Genomic DNA, 16,153 nt, shown 5'->3' with positions numbered 1-16,153 from the left:
TTGTCAAAGCTCTGTACGAACATTAATCCTTTAAATCCCCCCATTTTCCTGTGCCAAGTGGAGTATGTTGGTGGTGCCCCCCCACACACTTTTTTTTTTTAAAAAAACAGATGAGCAGACTGAAGCAAAGAGGTGGCAAACAGACCATGGCCACCCGTTGAGCCAGGGATGGGAATAGATTTCAGGACTTTTAGCATCTAGTCTTTTGTTCAGTTTGCTATGCCTTGATGCCTCTGAATTTCTGAAGTGTGTTAATCTGAAGCTGGTGTTCATGTAAGAATTATTCCAATGGATGAACTAACATTTGTAACAAGAACAAGTGTCTGTAATTAGAGGGGAGGGGAACTTGCTTTATAAAGTGGTGCTCTCATTAACAAGTTTGACTGAACAAATGAGACTTTAAAATAACCTCTGAGGCTTTTTACTCATCCTGGAGATATTCTGTTAGTAGCTGTTGACTTCTTTCTACAGGTTGTGAACTTCATATTAAATTTCACTCTGTAACATGCTGCTCTTTTGTTTGGTTGCTGAGACTGTTCATCCAGCATGCATTATATGGACCCCTTAGCACTTTGTCTTATAAGGAAATAAACTTTACTTACAATTGAATGTAAACCAGAGGCACTTTCTGACCTCCTTTTCCTTTCAATGTCATTGTCAGGCATCAGAAGAGGCCTCCCTGCGCGCTTTGGAGAGTCTAATGACAGAGTTTTTCCACAATTGCACAACAAATGAACGGAAACGTGAGATAGGTAAGTTCAGACAATCCCTTTTACTTCCTTGAACAACATTTTTTGGATTAGATATTTGATCTCCAAGCAGCAGCAGCAGAAAACTCCATAGTTTGGTTGTCTGCTGAAGGTGGAAATGGTGAGAAAGGAACTTGTTTCCCAGGCTGATGGAAACTTAGCTAGTTGTGAGGGCGGGTCCCTACTTCTCTGCCTACAAACTGCTGCGCTCCATGAAGAGCCTGTGAAGGAGACTGCTGTGTGACAAATGATGGAGCAAATGCGTGAAGCTTTTTCTGTACTAAGAGGGGAATGAGAAAGATGTAGGAGAGCAGATCCAAAAGAGGAGGCATACATTCATTACCCACACTGACACACTTGGGGTAGCTCTTTGGTAGTGCAAAATGGCAAGTGGAAATACATTTGTGTTCATACTGGTGGATCTGAGCAGATCCAGGCTTATGAAGACCAGTAGAAATAACTTGCATAATATGCAACCAACAGCAGGGTGGATGAATCAGGCCTGCAATACACTAAAAAATGAGGAGGTTACACAGTCTTCTGGTTCCTTTCTACGAGGACAGGCTATGTATTTATAACCTCTGAGACTTCAGTAATATAGCCTGTATTCCCTCCAGGTTCATTATACTTGAAAATATATTTTCAGCATGTACGCATGCTGTCTTCACCTGAAATTTCACCGTCTGGCTAAAGAGGGTGGTATTGACTCTTTCTTCCCCGGTACACTCAGTGACTGGAGAAAAGGCGACCGTTCGCATACTTTTGGCTTTGTTCAATTTGTAGAACACAAACCCATGCAGCTTTTCCCCCAGGCCAGACTTTTACAAAAAGAGTAATTGGATGTGGTCATCCTAGAAACAGAATCTTTCTGAGCATTTGAGAGAAATTTGTAAAAGATGGGGGATTATAATGCTTCCCATCAGAGGTATATGTAGATCTAAGAACAATTAGCAAAACAAAGAAAACTTTACTGCAGAATGTCAGTATTTGGGCAATATATGAACATTTTAGTTTTGTGGCAAGCTCGGCTGTGAATCTGTCCCATGCTAGCCTGCCATAGAATGACTGTCCGTGTAGGCCCTACTGACATGCATTAACAAACTCATCTAGTCTTTGAAATGGGATTAGGTGAAAACTCATTGAACTGTTAATGCTTGTTAGCCATGTCCACATGGACAATCAGTCCGTGGCTGGCTAGTGCAAGATAAATTCACATCCCAGCTTGCCGCAAACTGTTCCTGTAGACAAACCCTTAAATTCTACCCAGTCTGTTTCACAGTGGACCAATATCTCAACTTTTGCCATTTGTTTTTCTTATTTGTTAGAGGCAGAGTAGTAGTGCTGACTATCGTTAAGGTTGCCTGACACTTTCCATTATAAGGTGCAGTTTTCAGTTGCTCAGAACTTTGCCAAACTTTACCTATTCGGGTTGAAATTTTGCAAGCTAGGTGTCTGCCTCAGATTTTCTTTTTTGAAAATTTTAGCAAAAAACAGTTCAATATTTGAAAACACTTAGGGAAAATACATTTTCTTGGGCATGTTTTTTTAAGACAGTTCAATAGAGATTTTAGTTTGGCAGCTAAATTCAGAAGATTCTGTCTGCATTGATTGTTCAACCCTGGGGCTGAGGAGGACTTTTCCTGCAATTGCTGCTCCTGGGTATGATGAGCTGCGATAGCACTGGGCACTGGAGTTGAGAATAGGGAAACCCTCTCCTGTGGTCTTAGTGCTCCTCTACCCCTCTCTGCCCCTTCTTCTGACTCCCAGACAGCATGGCAAAGGAGAAAGCTGTCTGACTACAATGCACAGGGGACAAGAGACAAGGAGTCTGAGGTGGAGGAAAGACTGGGAAGAGGGCTTGGGAATCTACTGGAACTGGCTGGGTAAGGAAAGGAGACTGGAACAAGGAGTTGGTGGTAGTGGTACTGGGGGCAGGAAGACTTGAACAAGAAACCAGAAGTGATGGAAAGTAACAGGCTGGAGAACACAGGTAGAAAAATCTGTGCCCCCCAGAGCACATTCTTCTACAGAACCCACAACTGAAACCAAGATTCCTGAATCCAAGTGTTGCTGACAGCAAAGGAATTATTTGTAAAGACCCCTGGCAAAATAGATAATCTTGCTCTAGTGTCTGGTCTACATAGAATATGACAACCTACTGCTGCTACCTCATCCTACTGTTATCAGTGTCTGTTACCTTAGGTGGCAGAGACCTGCTCTGTGGATCTAAAGGTTCCATTAGTATCAAGCTAATCTAACCCAAGTCTGTTGTTACATTATGCTTTTGGGAATGTTAAAATCATACACAACAAATTCTGATACCATGCACCTACTCATTTTGGTTGCATTGAAGGTTATAGGTAGGTTTTGTGGCTGCTTTTGAATTAGCTCAGGTTGTCTGAGCATTATTAAACTAATAGATCAGATTGAAAAATATCTGAAGTTCCATTCAGATTTATGGAGCTATGGAAACAAATATCGTCTTGGGTACGAAGACAGCTTATGAATATTAATGCATGTGTTTTGTTGATACTTGATTTTCGCAGAGGAGCTTCTGAATAACTTTGCCCAGCAGATAGGCGCCTGGAGATTCTGCCTCTATTTCCTGTCAAGCACAAGAAACGACTACGTAATGATGTACAGTTTGACAGTGTTTGAGGTGAGACACAAGAAAAAAGGGTAAACTTACCCAGAACACCATTATTGCCTGATTAGTGGATTCCTCTGTATTAACTCTTCTTTGATGTGATTTGTGTTTAGAATAGTTTGTATTAACTATAAGGTTTTTAAGATTAAAGTGAGAACCACCTGAAAAGCACATGGACATGGCTTTCTTTTATAGTTCCCTTGTAAGGGGAATATTTTAAAGTGCAGTTTGAGAGGGAATAAAATGGAATATGAATCCTTGAATACAGATTGAGAAAATTGCTTATTGCTGACTTCAGATAGGAAATGTCTAGAATTTAGGATGCTGTCTTAGATTTTGATATAATTCACAGAATTATGGATGAATCGGTCACAGAATAGATCCTTCATATCCTTTACAGATCAGAAATGGTAACTCAGTTATGTATAGCTAGATGCCACAAACTAGCATAAACGATACAACAAAATTCCGTATTCTGTGGAATCTAAAGGATCTGGTTGACAGCTCATTCTGCTTTGCCTATGAATTAGTCAAAGATGTAATATCACTCTGCTGGAAGACCACATGCCACTTGTTACCTAGCTATGAAAGAGAACTAAGTAAAAGTTTAAAAACCCAAACACTGGCGTGTGTAAAAATGTGATGTTAACTGTTCACAGGCTACAATCAACTGATATATCAGTATGCATGTGAAGTGTCTTATTCTACCACATTATTCTGCATCATTACTTTTAGATCCTCTCTAAAATAGTGATGCAAAGGATCTATTTATTGCATTGCAATGCCATAGTCAATGACATGCTTTACATTAATTCACTTACAGCACTTTTGTCTTGCTCATCTGTGTCATATTCCTAGCTGTATTGATCATTCATGCTCTGAGCCTGATCCCAGGAAATGCAACAGGGGATGGTTGACACAGCTCAGAGTAACAAAAACTGCTCATCAGTAGGCAAAGAAATAGTACCCCACTGGCTTCTACTGACATTATTGTAGACAAACCACTTAGGGCAACCATACCATAAGACTTTACTATGATTAAAAAGAAACTCTCCCTTACAACTCTTGCTGGTCGTGTATGTACTTTACTAAGTTTTTGGCAGGAAAAAAAAGGTGCTAAGAAAGTGAAGCACACTAGGGGTGCATTCAAAGTTCCCCTCAAAACAGCTACCCAGATAAATAAGCAAGCTATTCTGGTGATGTCAGACGTGTAGCAATTCCAGATGTTTCCGAAAGGTGTAAGGACACAGATAAGATATACTAAAGACATCAAACAAAAAAATTGATCAGTGGGGCTGAAAGCTGCACACTAACTTGCAACTGTTACTTATGGGACAAACCTTTTGCTCCATGGCAATTGTGAGCCTTGCGGTGGAGGAGGAAATCTGGAGCTAAGAGGACATGTACAAAAGTTATAGGCCATCCGGGTGAAACAGACTGGGCTTAATGCTGACTTGCTGACCAACCGCCGTCAGTGGGTGATCTATCTTAGGTACTTATACATCTTTCATTACCATAGTATAGTGACAAAGAGTCCTGTGGCACCTAATAGACTAACAGACGTATTGGAGCATAAACTTTCGTGGGTAAATACCCACTTCATCATAGTATAGTGAGCACTTCACAGTATTTAATGTATTTATCCTCACAATTCCATGGTGAAGTAGGGAGTGCTGTTATGCCTGTGGTAAAACTGGGCATTGAACCAGAGTCTCCCATGTCCCAGTCCAGCACCCTAACCAAACTAAGACAGAAATAATAGGGGACTACACTGTTGTCTAAAGAGGAATTTTATGGAGCTACATATTCCAGCAATTTGAATTATTTTCATGGGTTTGGCAACTTAGCTTAATTCCTGCCCCTTTCTGCCTCACTGAAAAATGTAGCTCTGAAAAATAATTGTCTAGAGCCTAGCAGAACAAAGAAATCACTGACCAGTGCATAAACTCTAAGGAAATAAACTCCAGCTTAGAGATTCAAATCTCTTTATTTAGAACCTGGAATTTCTAAAATTAATTCCAGCTATCTTAGTAGTGTTTGATCGGTTATATGGGAACAGTGAATTTATCAGCAAAAGCAGGACAGTAAACCTAAAACTTATTCCAGGAGGTTTATGGGGGCTGATATTTTCTGGAAGAAGTGGAAAAATAACAGCAGAGTTTTAATGAAACTCCTTCAGCCTCTCCCACTGTGCCCACTTTTCTTTCGTCTCAAATGGAAGCTGCTAGCTGATCTTCTGGGAAAGGGGAACTTGCTACCAAGGACATTAGGCAACTAGAGGAAGCTACCACTTTAAAATCTCATTTACGTGGGAGAAATTTCATGTACACACAGTACCCTTCCAGAATTACTCTTAATACGGACTTTTTGTGAGGATCCTCTGTGTTGTGGGTTTTGTCAGTGCCCTGTAGTCTTCCTATAAGCAGTTCCTTTGTCACTGTTAACCTGTAGCTCTGGACATTGGCTCCAAACCATAAAATTTTGACCTGTTTTGGGAGACTTCTTGGTGGCTTCAAGTCTAAATTGCACCAAAGCCTGAATGCTATGAATTGACTTTGTCATGTCATGAGTAAAGCTATTTGTCTTTAATTTCTGCCTGCCATGTGCTTGAAACTGGGTAGAGCATTGCCTCAGAAGCAGGCTTCCTGAATCTATTATCCTCAAACATCTACTTAACAGGCTTAGCTACTAGTAGCCAGTAATTTTCTAGAGCTTCTAAATGGGGCTTCAGCATTGAAGGAAAAATACTTCATAACTCTGCCTTCTTATGGATTTTTGTCACTAAGTGAGTTAAAACTCCTTTACTAAACTTAGCCCTCTTCCATTAAAGGCCTATTAACTTGGACTTTCTGGATTTAAAAACTTCAGGAGGCCCACATTTCATCCAAAGCAGAACTTGCTTCTCATTCTGCCTTGAAGAAGTTATGACGATTCTCTATTTACTGCAACGTTTCCCTTCTTAAAAGAGGAAACCTAGCTGTCCCAGGGTTAAGAGGGCACCGAGACTTTATATGCAAAAATCAGGCCTGCTCCAGCCTGAATTGTTTATACTGAAACTTGCCAACCAGTGACTGTTTTACAGATCCATAAAAACACTGATTCATTCAAGCCATGCTAGTAGAAAAAATGATACTAGGATAGTGGAAATTGCCCATATTTCTCAAGACAGAAAATTGTTAGTGTATTGTGATGTGAAGCAGCATATGAAAAGGGAAGAACTCCATAAATTTGACATTTGGTCTTTGAGCCTCTCTTAAAATAATCAACTTGTCTACCTTTAGAGTTCCCTGTATTCTATTTAACACATAATGCTGCTTACATTCAAAGCACTTTACAAACATTAAGCAATACATCCTCCAGTTCTGTGAGGGACCTATCCCCACTAACTCCGACCTCAGTTTCTTTATCTGTAGATGTGCCCAGGGCCACACACAATCACTGTCAAGGCCCAGAGTAAGTTCTTGTGCTCTAGATTCTAATTAATTTGACCACTCTATCACATCTGTCCCAACACTTACCTAATAGTTATCTGGTTTGGGCAGTAAATTAAAGTAGCAATACTTGCAACTGCTTCACTTTACTGATTAAGGGTAGTTTTTCATCCATGCACTAGTTGAGGGTAACAAACTTGTTGTAAAACTCTGCAAATGAAATGTATTGAAATGCTAAATTTTTCCCAAAGCTTCTTGCCTGATAACACATCCGCTCCTCCATCTGGTTCTCCAGACATGATGTCTAGCCACTGATTGTAATGTTGCACTAAAACCAGTTCTTTGTGCCTTTTAAGATCTGCTAAATCAGCGTGTGCCTCTCTTTCAGAACTTGATCAATAAGATGTGGCTTGGGGTCCCATCTCAAGATAAAATGGATATCCGCAGCTGCCTGCCCAAACTCCTACTAGCTCACCATAAAACGCTGCCTTATTTTATCAGGAACAAGCTCTGCAAAGTCATTGTGGACATTGGCCGACAAGACTGGCCTATGTTCTACCATGACTTCTTCACAAACATCTTACAGGTAAGGATGTCTTTGGGAAACTGTGATGAAGTCAGGAAATCTTCGGTGCCACTTCATGGAACAATTTGTCTAAATTAGAGGCTACCTTTAATGGGAAGATGGAATGGTTGAATAAAACCTTTAAATATCTTATGAATTTATTCATTGATCATTTTTATTTTGGAGAAAGCTGAAGAGGAAGTAAAATTGCTTTTCAGTCCTACCTCCCTTACTTTGACAAATAGTCAGCCATTAGCCTCATGCATAAATTCCTAGATTCCAAGACTAGAAGGGATCATTGTGACCATCTAGTCTGACATCCTGTATGACCCAGACCATAGAACTTCCCCAAAGTAATTATTTTTATAACAACATCCAATCCTGATTTTAAAAATTGTCAGTGATGGAGAATCCGCTGCGACCTCTGCTAAATTGTTCCAATGGTTAGCTGTGCTCACTGTTAAAAATGTATGCCGTATTTCTAGTCTGAATTTGTCTATCTTCAACTTCCACCCATTGGATCATGTTAAACCTTTCTCTTCTAGATTAAAAAGCTATTTATTAAATGTTTGTTTCCCATGTAGGTACTTATAGACTGTGATTGTTACCCCGTAACCTTCTATTTGTTTAGACTCAAGGAGCTCATTGAGCTTATGTGTCACTAGAAAGCATGTTTTCTAATCCTTCAATCATTCCCATGACTCTTCTCTTAACCCTCTCCAATTTATCAGCATCCTTCTTGATTTGTGGACAGCAGAACTGGACATAATTCCAGCAGCAGTCTATCACATGCTAAATATAGAGGTGAAATAACCTCTCTACACCTACTTGAGATTCCCCTGTTTATGCATCTCAGGATCACATTAGCTTTCTCAGCCACTGCATCACACTGGGATCTCATGTTCCACATAAAACTACAAAAAACTGGAATATGATGTAATTCAGTGCACCCCTTGTGACTTTTGGCAACAACTCCTGTTGCCATATTGATTGGAAAATAGGGAGAGGGATTTGGTAGCCTAGAGTGGCTGATTCTGAGTTACAGTAAGGTCCCTTTACATCCACTTTTAGGCCCCTTTCCATTGCCGGAATGATGTCAAGGAGCCTTAGTGTAAATGTGAAATTCAGGCCTATATAAGAACATAAGAATGGCCATACTGGGTCAGACCAATGATTCATCTAGCCCAGTATCCTGTCTTCTGACCGTGGCCAATGTCATGTTTTTCAGAGGGAATGGATAGAACAGGTAATCATAAAGTGATCCATCCCCTATCGCCCATTCCCAGCTTCTGGCAAACAGAGGCTAGGGATACTTCAGAGCATGGTTTTGCATCCCTGCCCATCCTGGCTAATAGCAGTGCCTGTTCTCAATAAGCTTCAAATAGTGAAGGAGCCTTAAGAATTGTCTTCTGTTTGTTTCAGAACCTTTAAGTGCACCAAAGATGATTAAATCTAGATTAATGCTGTAGGTATTCTGAAAATGTTGAGCAACTTTGTAAATTAACTATTAAACATAGTTTTTGAACATTTACTTTGGGTAAGGCTAATAGAACTGAGAGGATAGTGAGAATTTTTATCAATGCTCTAGAGATTTCTAAATATTTTCTTTTGACCGTGTTTGAAACTTGCTTGCATTTTGCAGGGGTTTTCACAAACAGAACTTGTTCACAAAGCAGATTTTACGACCGTAGCTCAGATTAGTTAAAAACGAAATCTAAGCTGATTTTGAGGAAGCAGTAGTTTTATAAAGGCTTGTTCATCCATTCAGTGAACAGGAACTATGTGAATTAAGTGATGATCACAGCTGAAATACAGAATAGTTGGAGCCAGCAATGCACAGACTGAAATTTGTGAGCAGTTTTGTGTATTTGCAAATACCAAACAAATATGTAAATTTGGATGCTTCACAAATATGAAAGGTCTGAATTCAGCTGTTACAAATTGTTCACCTAGTAGCTAAAGAAAAGCTTAAATCATTCAATTTCTACAAGGATCTCCAACCTCTTTATCACTGAATTATAGCTCACCCTCCAAAACTAATAGAGTAGGTTGCTAGTAGATGCACTTATCACAGTAGAATCTAAGCACCTGTCGTAATAGACAGAGTTGCTGGTTTGAATGTGGCTGGTGTGTTAAGACTTTGTCAGCCCATGTGGGAAGGCTTGGATAATTGTAAGAATGTCATAGTGTAGATTATACCAACACTACTTTAGTCACAATTCACCAATTTTCAAGCATCTTTGTAGTCAGTTTCACTGGCATGTTGTATTGTCTAAATGTACTGAATAACTTTGGGGGTCATTTTTGTTTTTAAATTAACCCTTGTCATATTTAGGAAAAATACAAACCTGAGTATAAATGTACTCTTTCAGTGATTATAATTGAGACTTGATAAAATACTTTGTCAATAAGTAACAATACTGTAATGGGATTAGTTATACTTGATCATGTATGAGATTTCTAAAGTGCTGTGTACACACAAACTTGCACTGGCTTAAGTAAACCAGTGCAAATCCTCTGTGTGGACACGCTTAGGGTGTGTCTACACTGCCCATGTTATAGTGCAGCCGCAGCAGCGCTGTGACGTGGGCAGTGTAGTCACGCTTTATCGCTGGGGAAGAGCTCCCGGCAATAAAAAATAACCACCCTGAATGAGGGGTGGTAGCTTTATTGCCGAGAGCACGGCTCCCATTGATAAAGCGCTGTCTATACTGGCACTTTTCAGCATTAAAACTTTTGTTGCTCAGGGTGTTTTTTACATTTCTGAATGACTAAAGTTTTAGCGCTGAAAGTGGCAGTATAGACACAGCCTTAGTCTACACTCTGAACTTTGTATAACTACATCGCTCAAATCCACCCCAAGCAACATAGTTGTACTGGCATAAGCTCCTAGTGTAGACACTGATGTTGATGGGAAGGCTTCTCCTGTTGACATAGCTTCCACCTCTTGGGAAGGCGGAGTACCTGTGGCGACAGGAGAAGCAGCGCTGTAAGCGTAGACAATCCCTTATTTTGATTGAAGAGTAGTTTATTTGGATTATTTTAAAACTTGTTAATTGATTTAAGATAAACCAAAATGAGCCTAATTTAAACTGAAGTGTCCACACAGTCGTTTCCACTGATGTGACTAAATTAATTTAAAATCACATTTTTAGTCAAACTGCTCTTCATGTAGACACATCCCAATCCAGTTCTTTAAATCAATTAGCACCTCACCCCTAAAAGTCAAGAGCTCACTGTCACGGAGTCCCCGGGCGATGCTCTGAAACTGCTCCTCACAAAGCCAGTCAGGATTTTGGGCAGCCTCCTCTCCCTTGGAGCAGACTTTTTCAGGGAAAGAAGCTCACACGTCTTCACCTCCTGGGTCTGTCCTTGGAGCATTCAGCATCCTCTGCCCCTCCGTGCGCTTCCCACAGCGAGCCCACCCCAGTGGGGTCCTGGGGAAGCCATAGGGTGCTGCACCCCCACTTTGCAGGCAGACATGACTTTCAGCCAGCCAGTAAAACAGAGGTTTATTAGATGACAGGAACACGGTCTAAAACAGACCTTTTAAGTACAGCGAACGGGACCCCTCGGCTGGGTCCATTCTGGGGGGCAGTGAGCCAGACCCCCACGTCTGCACTTTACTCCTGGTCCCTAGCCAGCTCCAGACTCAGAACCCCTCCAGCCCCTCCTCCTCTGCTCAGTTCCTTTCCCTGGCCAGGAGGTCACCTGACTTCTTTGTCTTCAACACCTTCAGTTGGCACCTTTGCAGAGAAGGGGTCCAGGCCGTCAGTTGCTAGGAGACTGTGTCAGGCATTTATGTACATTGGCCTTTTGCTCTGCAGCAATCACACACCCTTATTCCACCACCTAGATACTTAAGAACTACATAGGGGACACTGAGGCATCAACACAGTATTCAGAGAAAACATTAAGAACATTCCCAGTTCATCACAATCACGTTACCACAAATGTACTTTACATTACTTGTCATATTGAGAAATACCAGCTATACTTCGAGAGAGTAGTGAATATCTGGTATATGATATTCTAGGCTAGAAGTAAAGGCTCCTTTAGGTTTTGAAAACAGGTTGAGGTTCAACACATTCCCCAGTCACTCACCACCTCAATTCTTGAATTTATTTAAATTGAATATCTCGAGGTATCTAACCCAGGCTTTAGATACCTTGAAAACATGAAACGTACAGTAGTGTAATGTACTCTCTCTGGACCCACTTCGTTCTCTTCTGCACATGTTGGGGAAAGGAAACTTCCCGCTTTAAAGTAAATGTGACTTACAATAGTATTGAAGTGAGTATGCCAGGAGAGATTAGAAAATCCTTAATTACTGTTTGTTTTGATGTAATTTTGGCCACAGTTACTTATGATCTAAATTTCCACTGATGTAGCTGCTTGGCTGGTGGCATAAGTTCCTACCATGAGAGAACTACTTCAGGAGCAACCTGTCATTTAAAGTGGTGTGTGATGCAGTCCTAATGACTAGCAACCTCCACAAAGGGAGAGGAAACAGACTGTCTGACTTGTAAAAATGTTGGAGCAGGGAACGTGTGAGCATGAAAGCTCTACTGAAGTCTCAAGGATTCCCATACTACTAGGATTGGTACGTCAGGATGATGATCAACTGTTGCTTCAGGAAAACAAGAATCCGTGCTTATATTCCCCCGAAGTGTACTGCAAAAAATGATTTAGTGATCCAGCATGGACCCGGACACTTGGGAGTGTCCATAAACTATCAACTTGAAGACTGATCTTGTGGGTTTCTGTAACAGTTAATGAACAAAATGTTAGTGACATTGTTCACATCTTGTTTGTTCTTCCAGTTGATTCAGTCCCCTGTGACCACTCCTCTTGGTCTGATCATGCTGAAGACTACATCGGAAGAGTTGGCGTGCCCCAGGGAGGATCTTAGCGTGGCACGGAAAGAAGAGTTACGCAAACTGCTCCTGGATCAGGTACAAACGGTACTTGGGCTTCTCACAGGTAAGTATAACTGCACTTGTAGGGTTGGAACAAATATCTGTCCCCGGCCTCTTTCTGCAACAGTGTGTGAATATGTAAAATGCTGGCAGACTTGCAGCTGTGAAGCTGATCATTCAGTGAAACAAGAACCCCGCTAGTTATGTAGTGACTGCTTCCTGCTGGCTGAGCTCTTAACTCTGCTGTGTAAATAGCTTCTGGAATAGCTTATGATGAAATGTGCTGACTAAAACTAAATTACAGAGCACTGTAGCTGTAATAGCTGTGCTTGGTCATCTTTGTTTATAAAGATGAACTTGGACCAAGCAGATATGCTCGCATGCATGAGAACTTAGTGTTGTCTTTAACTCTTCATAAATGAAGAGCACTACAAGTTTTTTTATTAAGTGTTGTATAAGTTCTAATGTCCACAACCACCTGTGACGATACTTTATTTCTTGCGCTGTCACTGCAGTTAAAAAGGAATAAAGATCTAACCTATACATCTGGAAGTGTCTACTCTGATGCACTTAGGTTTCTCTGGTTAATTGCATAAACCTTGAGGTGGCTATCCTAAATTAAGGAAGTTTGGGATACAGATAGTAGCCCTGTATGAAATGTCTATAAACCTAGCTGGGCTGACAGCACTCTTCCACTTTCTTGGCAGGTATTTTAGAGAGCATCTGGGACAAACATAGTGTTACTGCTGCCACTCCACCACCATCCCCATCTTCAGGAGAAAATGGTATGGTAATACTTAATTTTTATATAATCGACATAGCTTTTGGTTGCCGACATAAACCAAAACCACTAAGCTACCCACAGTACATAGCGCAGATCCATCCCTGTTGTAACATTTCCTTCCTAAATAGTGATCCATAGTCAGACAAATGTTTTACTGGAAAGATATGCTTTGTGCTGTGCTCTGAAAGATAAGTCTGTGCTGGCAACCAGATTTGGGTGAACAACGAAGCCTGCAAAAGTAGTGGGGGGGCAATCAACCACGACGGGCCAAATATGACTGGTGTTGCAACCCTGTGTGCTAGGTAGGAATGCCACTCACTCAAATTCAGCCAAGCCGCCACTTTGTCATACCAATAGGGAAGGGGCTGTGCCATTACGCCACCCAACTCCAGTCAGCGCTGCTCCCACCTGTTGCGTCCTTGCCACATTCAGATTCTCAAAAGTGGGGGGTATGGTGCTGTCTTAAGAAGTATGGAGGCTTGGGGCCAAGTCCCTTTTGTACCTTCCCCTGTCTCCGGCACATATGGGACCAGCAGAGGAAGCAACCTCCATGGCTGGGGTCTCTCCACTGAAAATGTGCTACTTCCATTCAAGACTGCACATGTGGCATCCAAGCTGTCAGCACCTTTCCTGTTGTGGAGGTGCACGGGAGGAAAGGCTGTTGAAAAATAGCCAGTTCCTAAACTGTCTGGCATCAGTGTTGGCTTTCATCTATGAATTGCAGCTGTAAGTGCATGGGAAGCCAGGAAAGATTGCAGGCTTAGCTAATTCATAGATTCCAAGGCCAGAACAGACCACTGTGATCCAGTCTGACCTTTAACTTCTAATACAATATAGATGTGGCTTTCAGCTCCATATCAGTAACATATCCAAAAGATAAATGTGTACTCTCTACCCACTTCCCCCTCTGACTACAGACACAGCAGCTTGCACAGCAGCGTTAGGACAAGTAGCTGCCTTTAGAGCTTGGCTATGCATCTGCTTTACAGCTGATTCATATACTTGTCTCCTTTAACTAGCTTTGAAAATGGAGCATGCACATTGCTTAAATTACTAAGATGATGTGCATATTATAGATAGTTAATGCTTTTGCAATTTGGAGGAAAGGGAGCTTGTAGATCCTGGAGATTGAACAGGAGCAAATCCCACGCCATTGTTCTGAGGACCAACAGTTTCCTTGTTGTCTCGTATCAAATGGTCCAAGTTCAACTTGGCTTCTTTCTGCAGCAACTAAAGATGTCATAGCCCTTTCTTCCTCCCATATTCTGAGAAACAAGAACAAATATTGTGATGCAATTTCACATCTAGTTGTATATAGTAGAGCTTCACTGAAACAGCTTTTAAATTAAAAACCTCTCCGAAGTTGGCTCTACCCTCCACAGAAAAATTTCACAAACTTGTGCTAGTTAAGGATGTCTAAATGTCAAGTCTTGTAGAGAAAAGAGGAAATTCCTCTACCTAAACAATGACTTATTTCTTCATACTAGTGTTGACACGCAGTTACAATAAAAGCTTCTAGATCACATAGTGCATCCTGTGAATTAATACAGTTCTTCCACTGTAGTAAAAACTAAAAATGTGTGTTGGAACAGATTCCACTTTTCTTCTCATTTTCCATTAAGAACAGTTACCCTGATGAACTGGTACAGATCACTTCACTGTGCTCAAACTACTCTAGTAAGTTTACTTAGGCTGAGTAACTCCAAAGGTTGTCAAACCAACTGAAAGAACTAAAACTTAGCTTTGGGGTCTGTACATGTTAGGATATTAGTGTATGTATCTGAAACTCCTCTAGAAGAACAGTGGTACCTAGTTATCAAGGGAAAAATTATTTAACCCTGTTGCAGGCTAAGTATTTGAAGAATCTGAGTATTAACAAAATAAAACAGTACAAAATTGCATATTGCAAGAGTGAATTGCATTGTTTGGTCTAGATTGGTTCCATGTATGTAAGCTTGGCATTGATCTGGGTATGCCTTCCTTACACTGATGTTCAACTAGTATATTTTTGTAGTGCATTGTTGATTCACCAAGATTATTGTCTTTGGAAAAACACTTGAGTAATGCTAGTTTGACGTTGCTAGTAGCAAATGACTCAAAAGTTTGGAGTGATAAATAACATGGTTAGGGCATTCATACAGAACAGCATGGATTGCTTGGTAAATCAAGCCCGTTCAAGCTGTGTTTTTGTACAGCCAAAGCAAGGCCATGCGTATAAGAATAAAGAAGGCAGACCATGCTTATAGAATGGAGGACTGTATCCTGGATAGCAGTGATTCTGAAAAGACCTCTATAGGAGTCGTAGTAATAAGCAATTCACCATGAGCTCCTGTTCAGTACTGTGGCAAGAAAGGGCTAAGGTGATCCTTGGATATATAAACAGGGGAGTAGGAAGGTGTCTTGACCTGTGCGTGTGATGTTGGTGAGACTGATACTGGAATAGTGTGTGCAGTTCTGGTGTCCACATTTTATAAAGAAGGTTGAAAATTAGGTTGCAGAAAAGAACCAGAAAAATGATTTGGGGACTGGAGAAAATGCCTCAGTGAGAGACCGAAAGAGCTCAATGTTTAGCTTATCATAAAGAAGGTTGAGAAATGATGTGTTTAGTTTACAAGCACCTGCATTGGGAGAAAATACCAGGTTCTAAAGGGCTAGCGCAGAAAGGTGTAACCAGAACTAGTGGCTGGAAGTTAAAGCCAGATAAATTCAGATTCCCAGGCCAGAAGGGACCATTGTCATGATCTAGTCTGACCTCCTGTATAACGCAGGCCAGAGAAATTCCCAGAATAATTCCTACAGCAGATCTTTTTTAGAGAAACATCCAATCTTGAATTAGAAATAAAGCACAAGTTTGAACACTACAGGGTATTAACCATTGGAACAAACTACCAAGGGGGAGTGGTGGATTCTCTGTCTACAAATAAGGCCGGATGCCTTTCTGGAAGATATGCTTTAGTCAGATGCAAGTTATTGGGCTCAGTATAGGGACAACTGGGTGAAGTTCTATGGCCCCGTGCTTCATAGGAAGTTAAGACTGGATGATTTACTGGTCCCTTTG

At 40.9% G+C, this 16,153-nt stretch overlaps 1 protein-coding gene across 1 annotated transcript in view; it reads left to right on the top strand.

The window, feature by feature from the left end:
• The window catches only part of XPO6 (exportin 6), a 95,107-nt gene that overhangs the window by 31,601 nt on the left and 47,353 nt on the right, over positions 1-16,153 (top strand). The window contains 5 exon segments of the mRNA XM_075069373.1: positions 662-752; positions 3,296-3,408; positions 7,216-7,413; positions 12,216-12,375; positions 13,019-13,096. Of these exon segments, the coding sequence (XP_074925474.1) occupies positions 662-752; positions 3,296-3,408; positions 7,216-7,413; positions 12,216-12,375; positions 13,019-13,096 (640 nt within the window).

Source organism: Chelonoidis abingdonii, chromosome 9 (genome assembly GCF_003597395.2).
Source record: "Chelonoidis abingdonii isolate Lonesome George chromosome 9, CheloAbing_2.0, whole genome shotgun sequence".
NCBI classification, from domain to species: Eukaryota; Metazoa; Chordata; order Testudines; family Testudinidae; genus Chelonoidis; species Chelonoidis abingdonii.
Note: the sequence above shows the minus strand (reverse complement) of the source record. Positions and strands in the feature narration are given on the sequence as shown.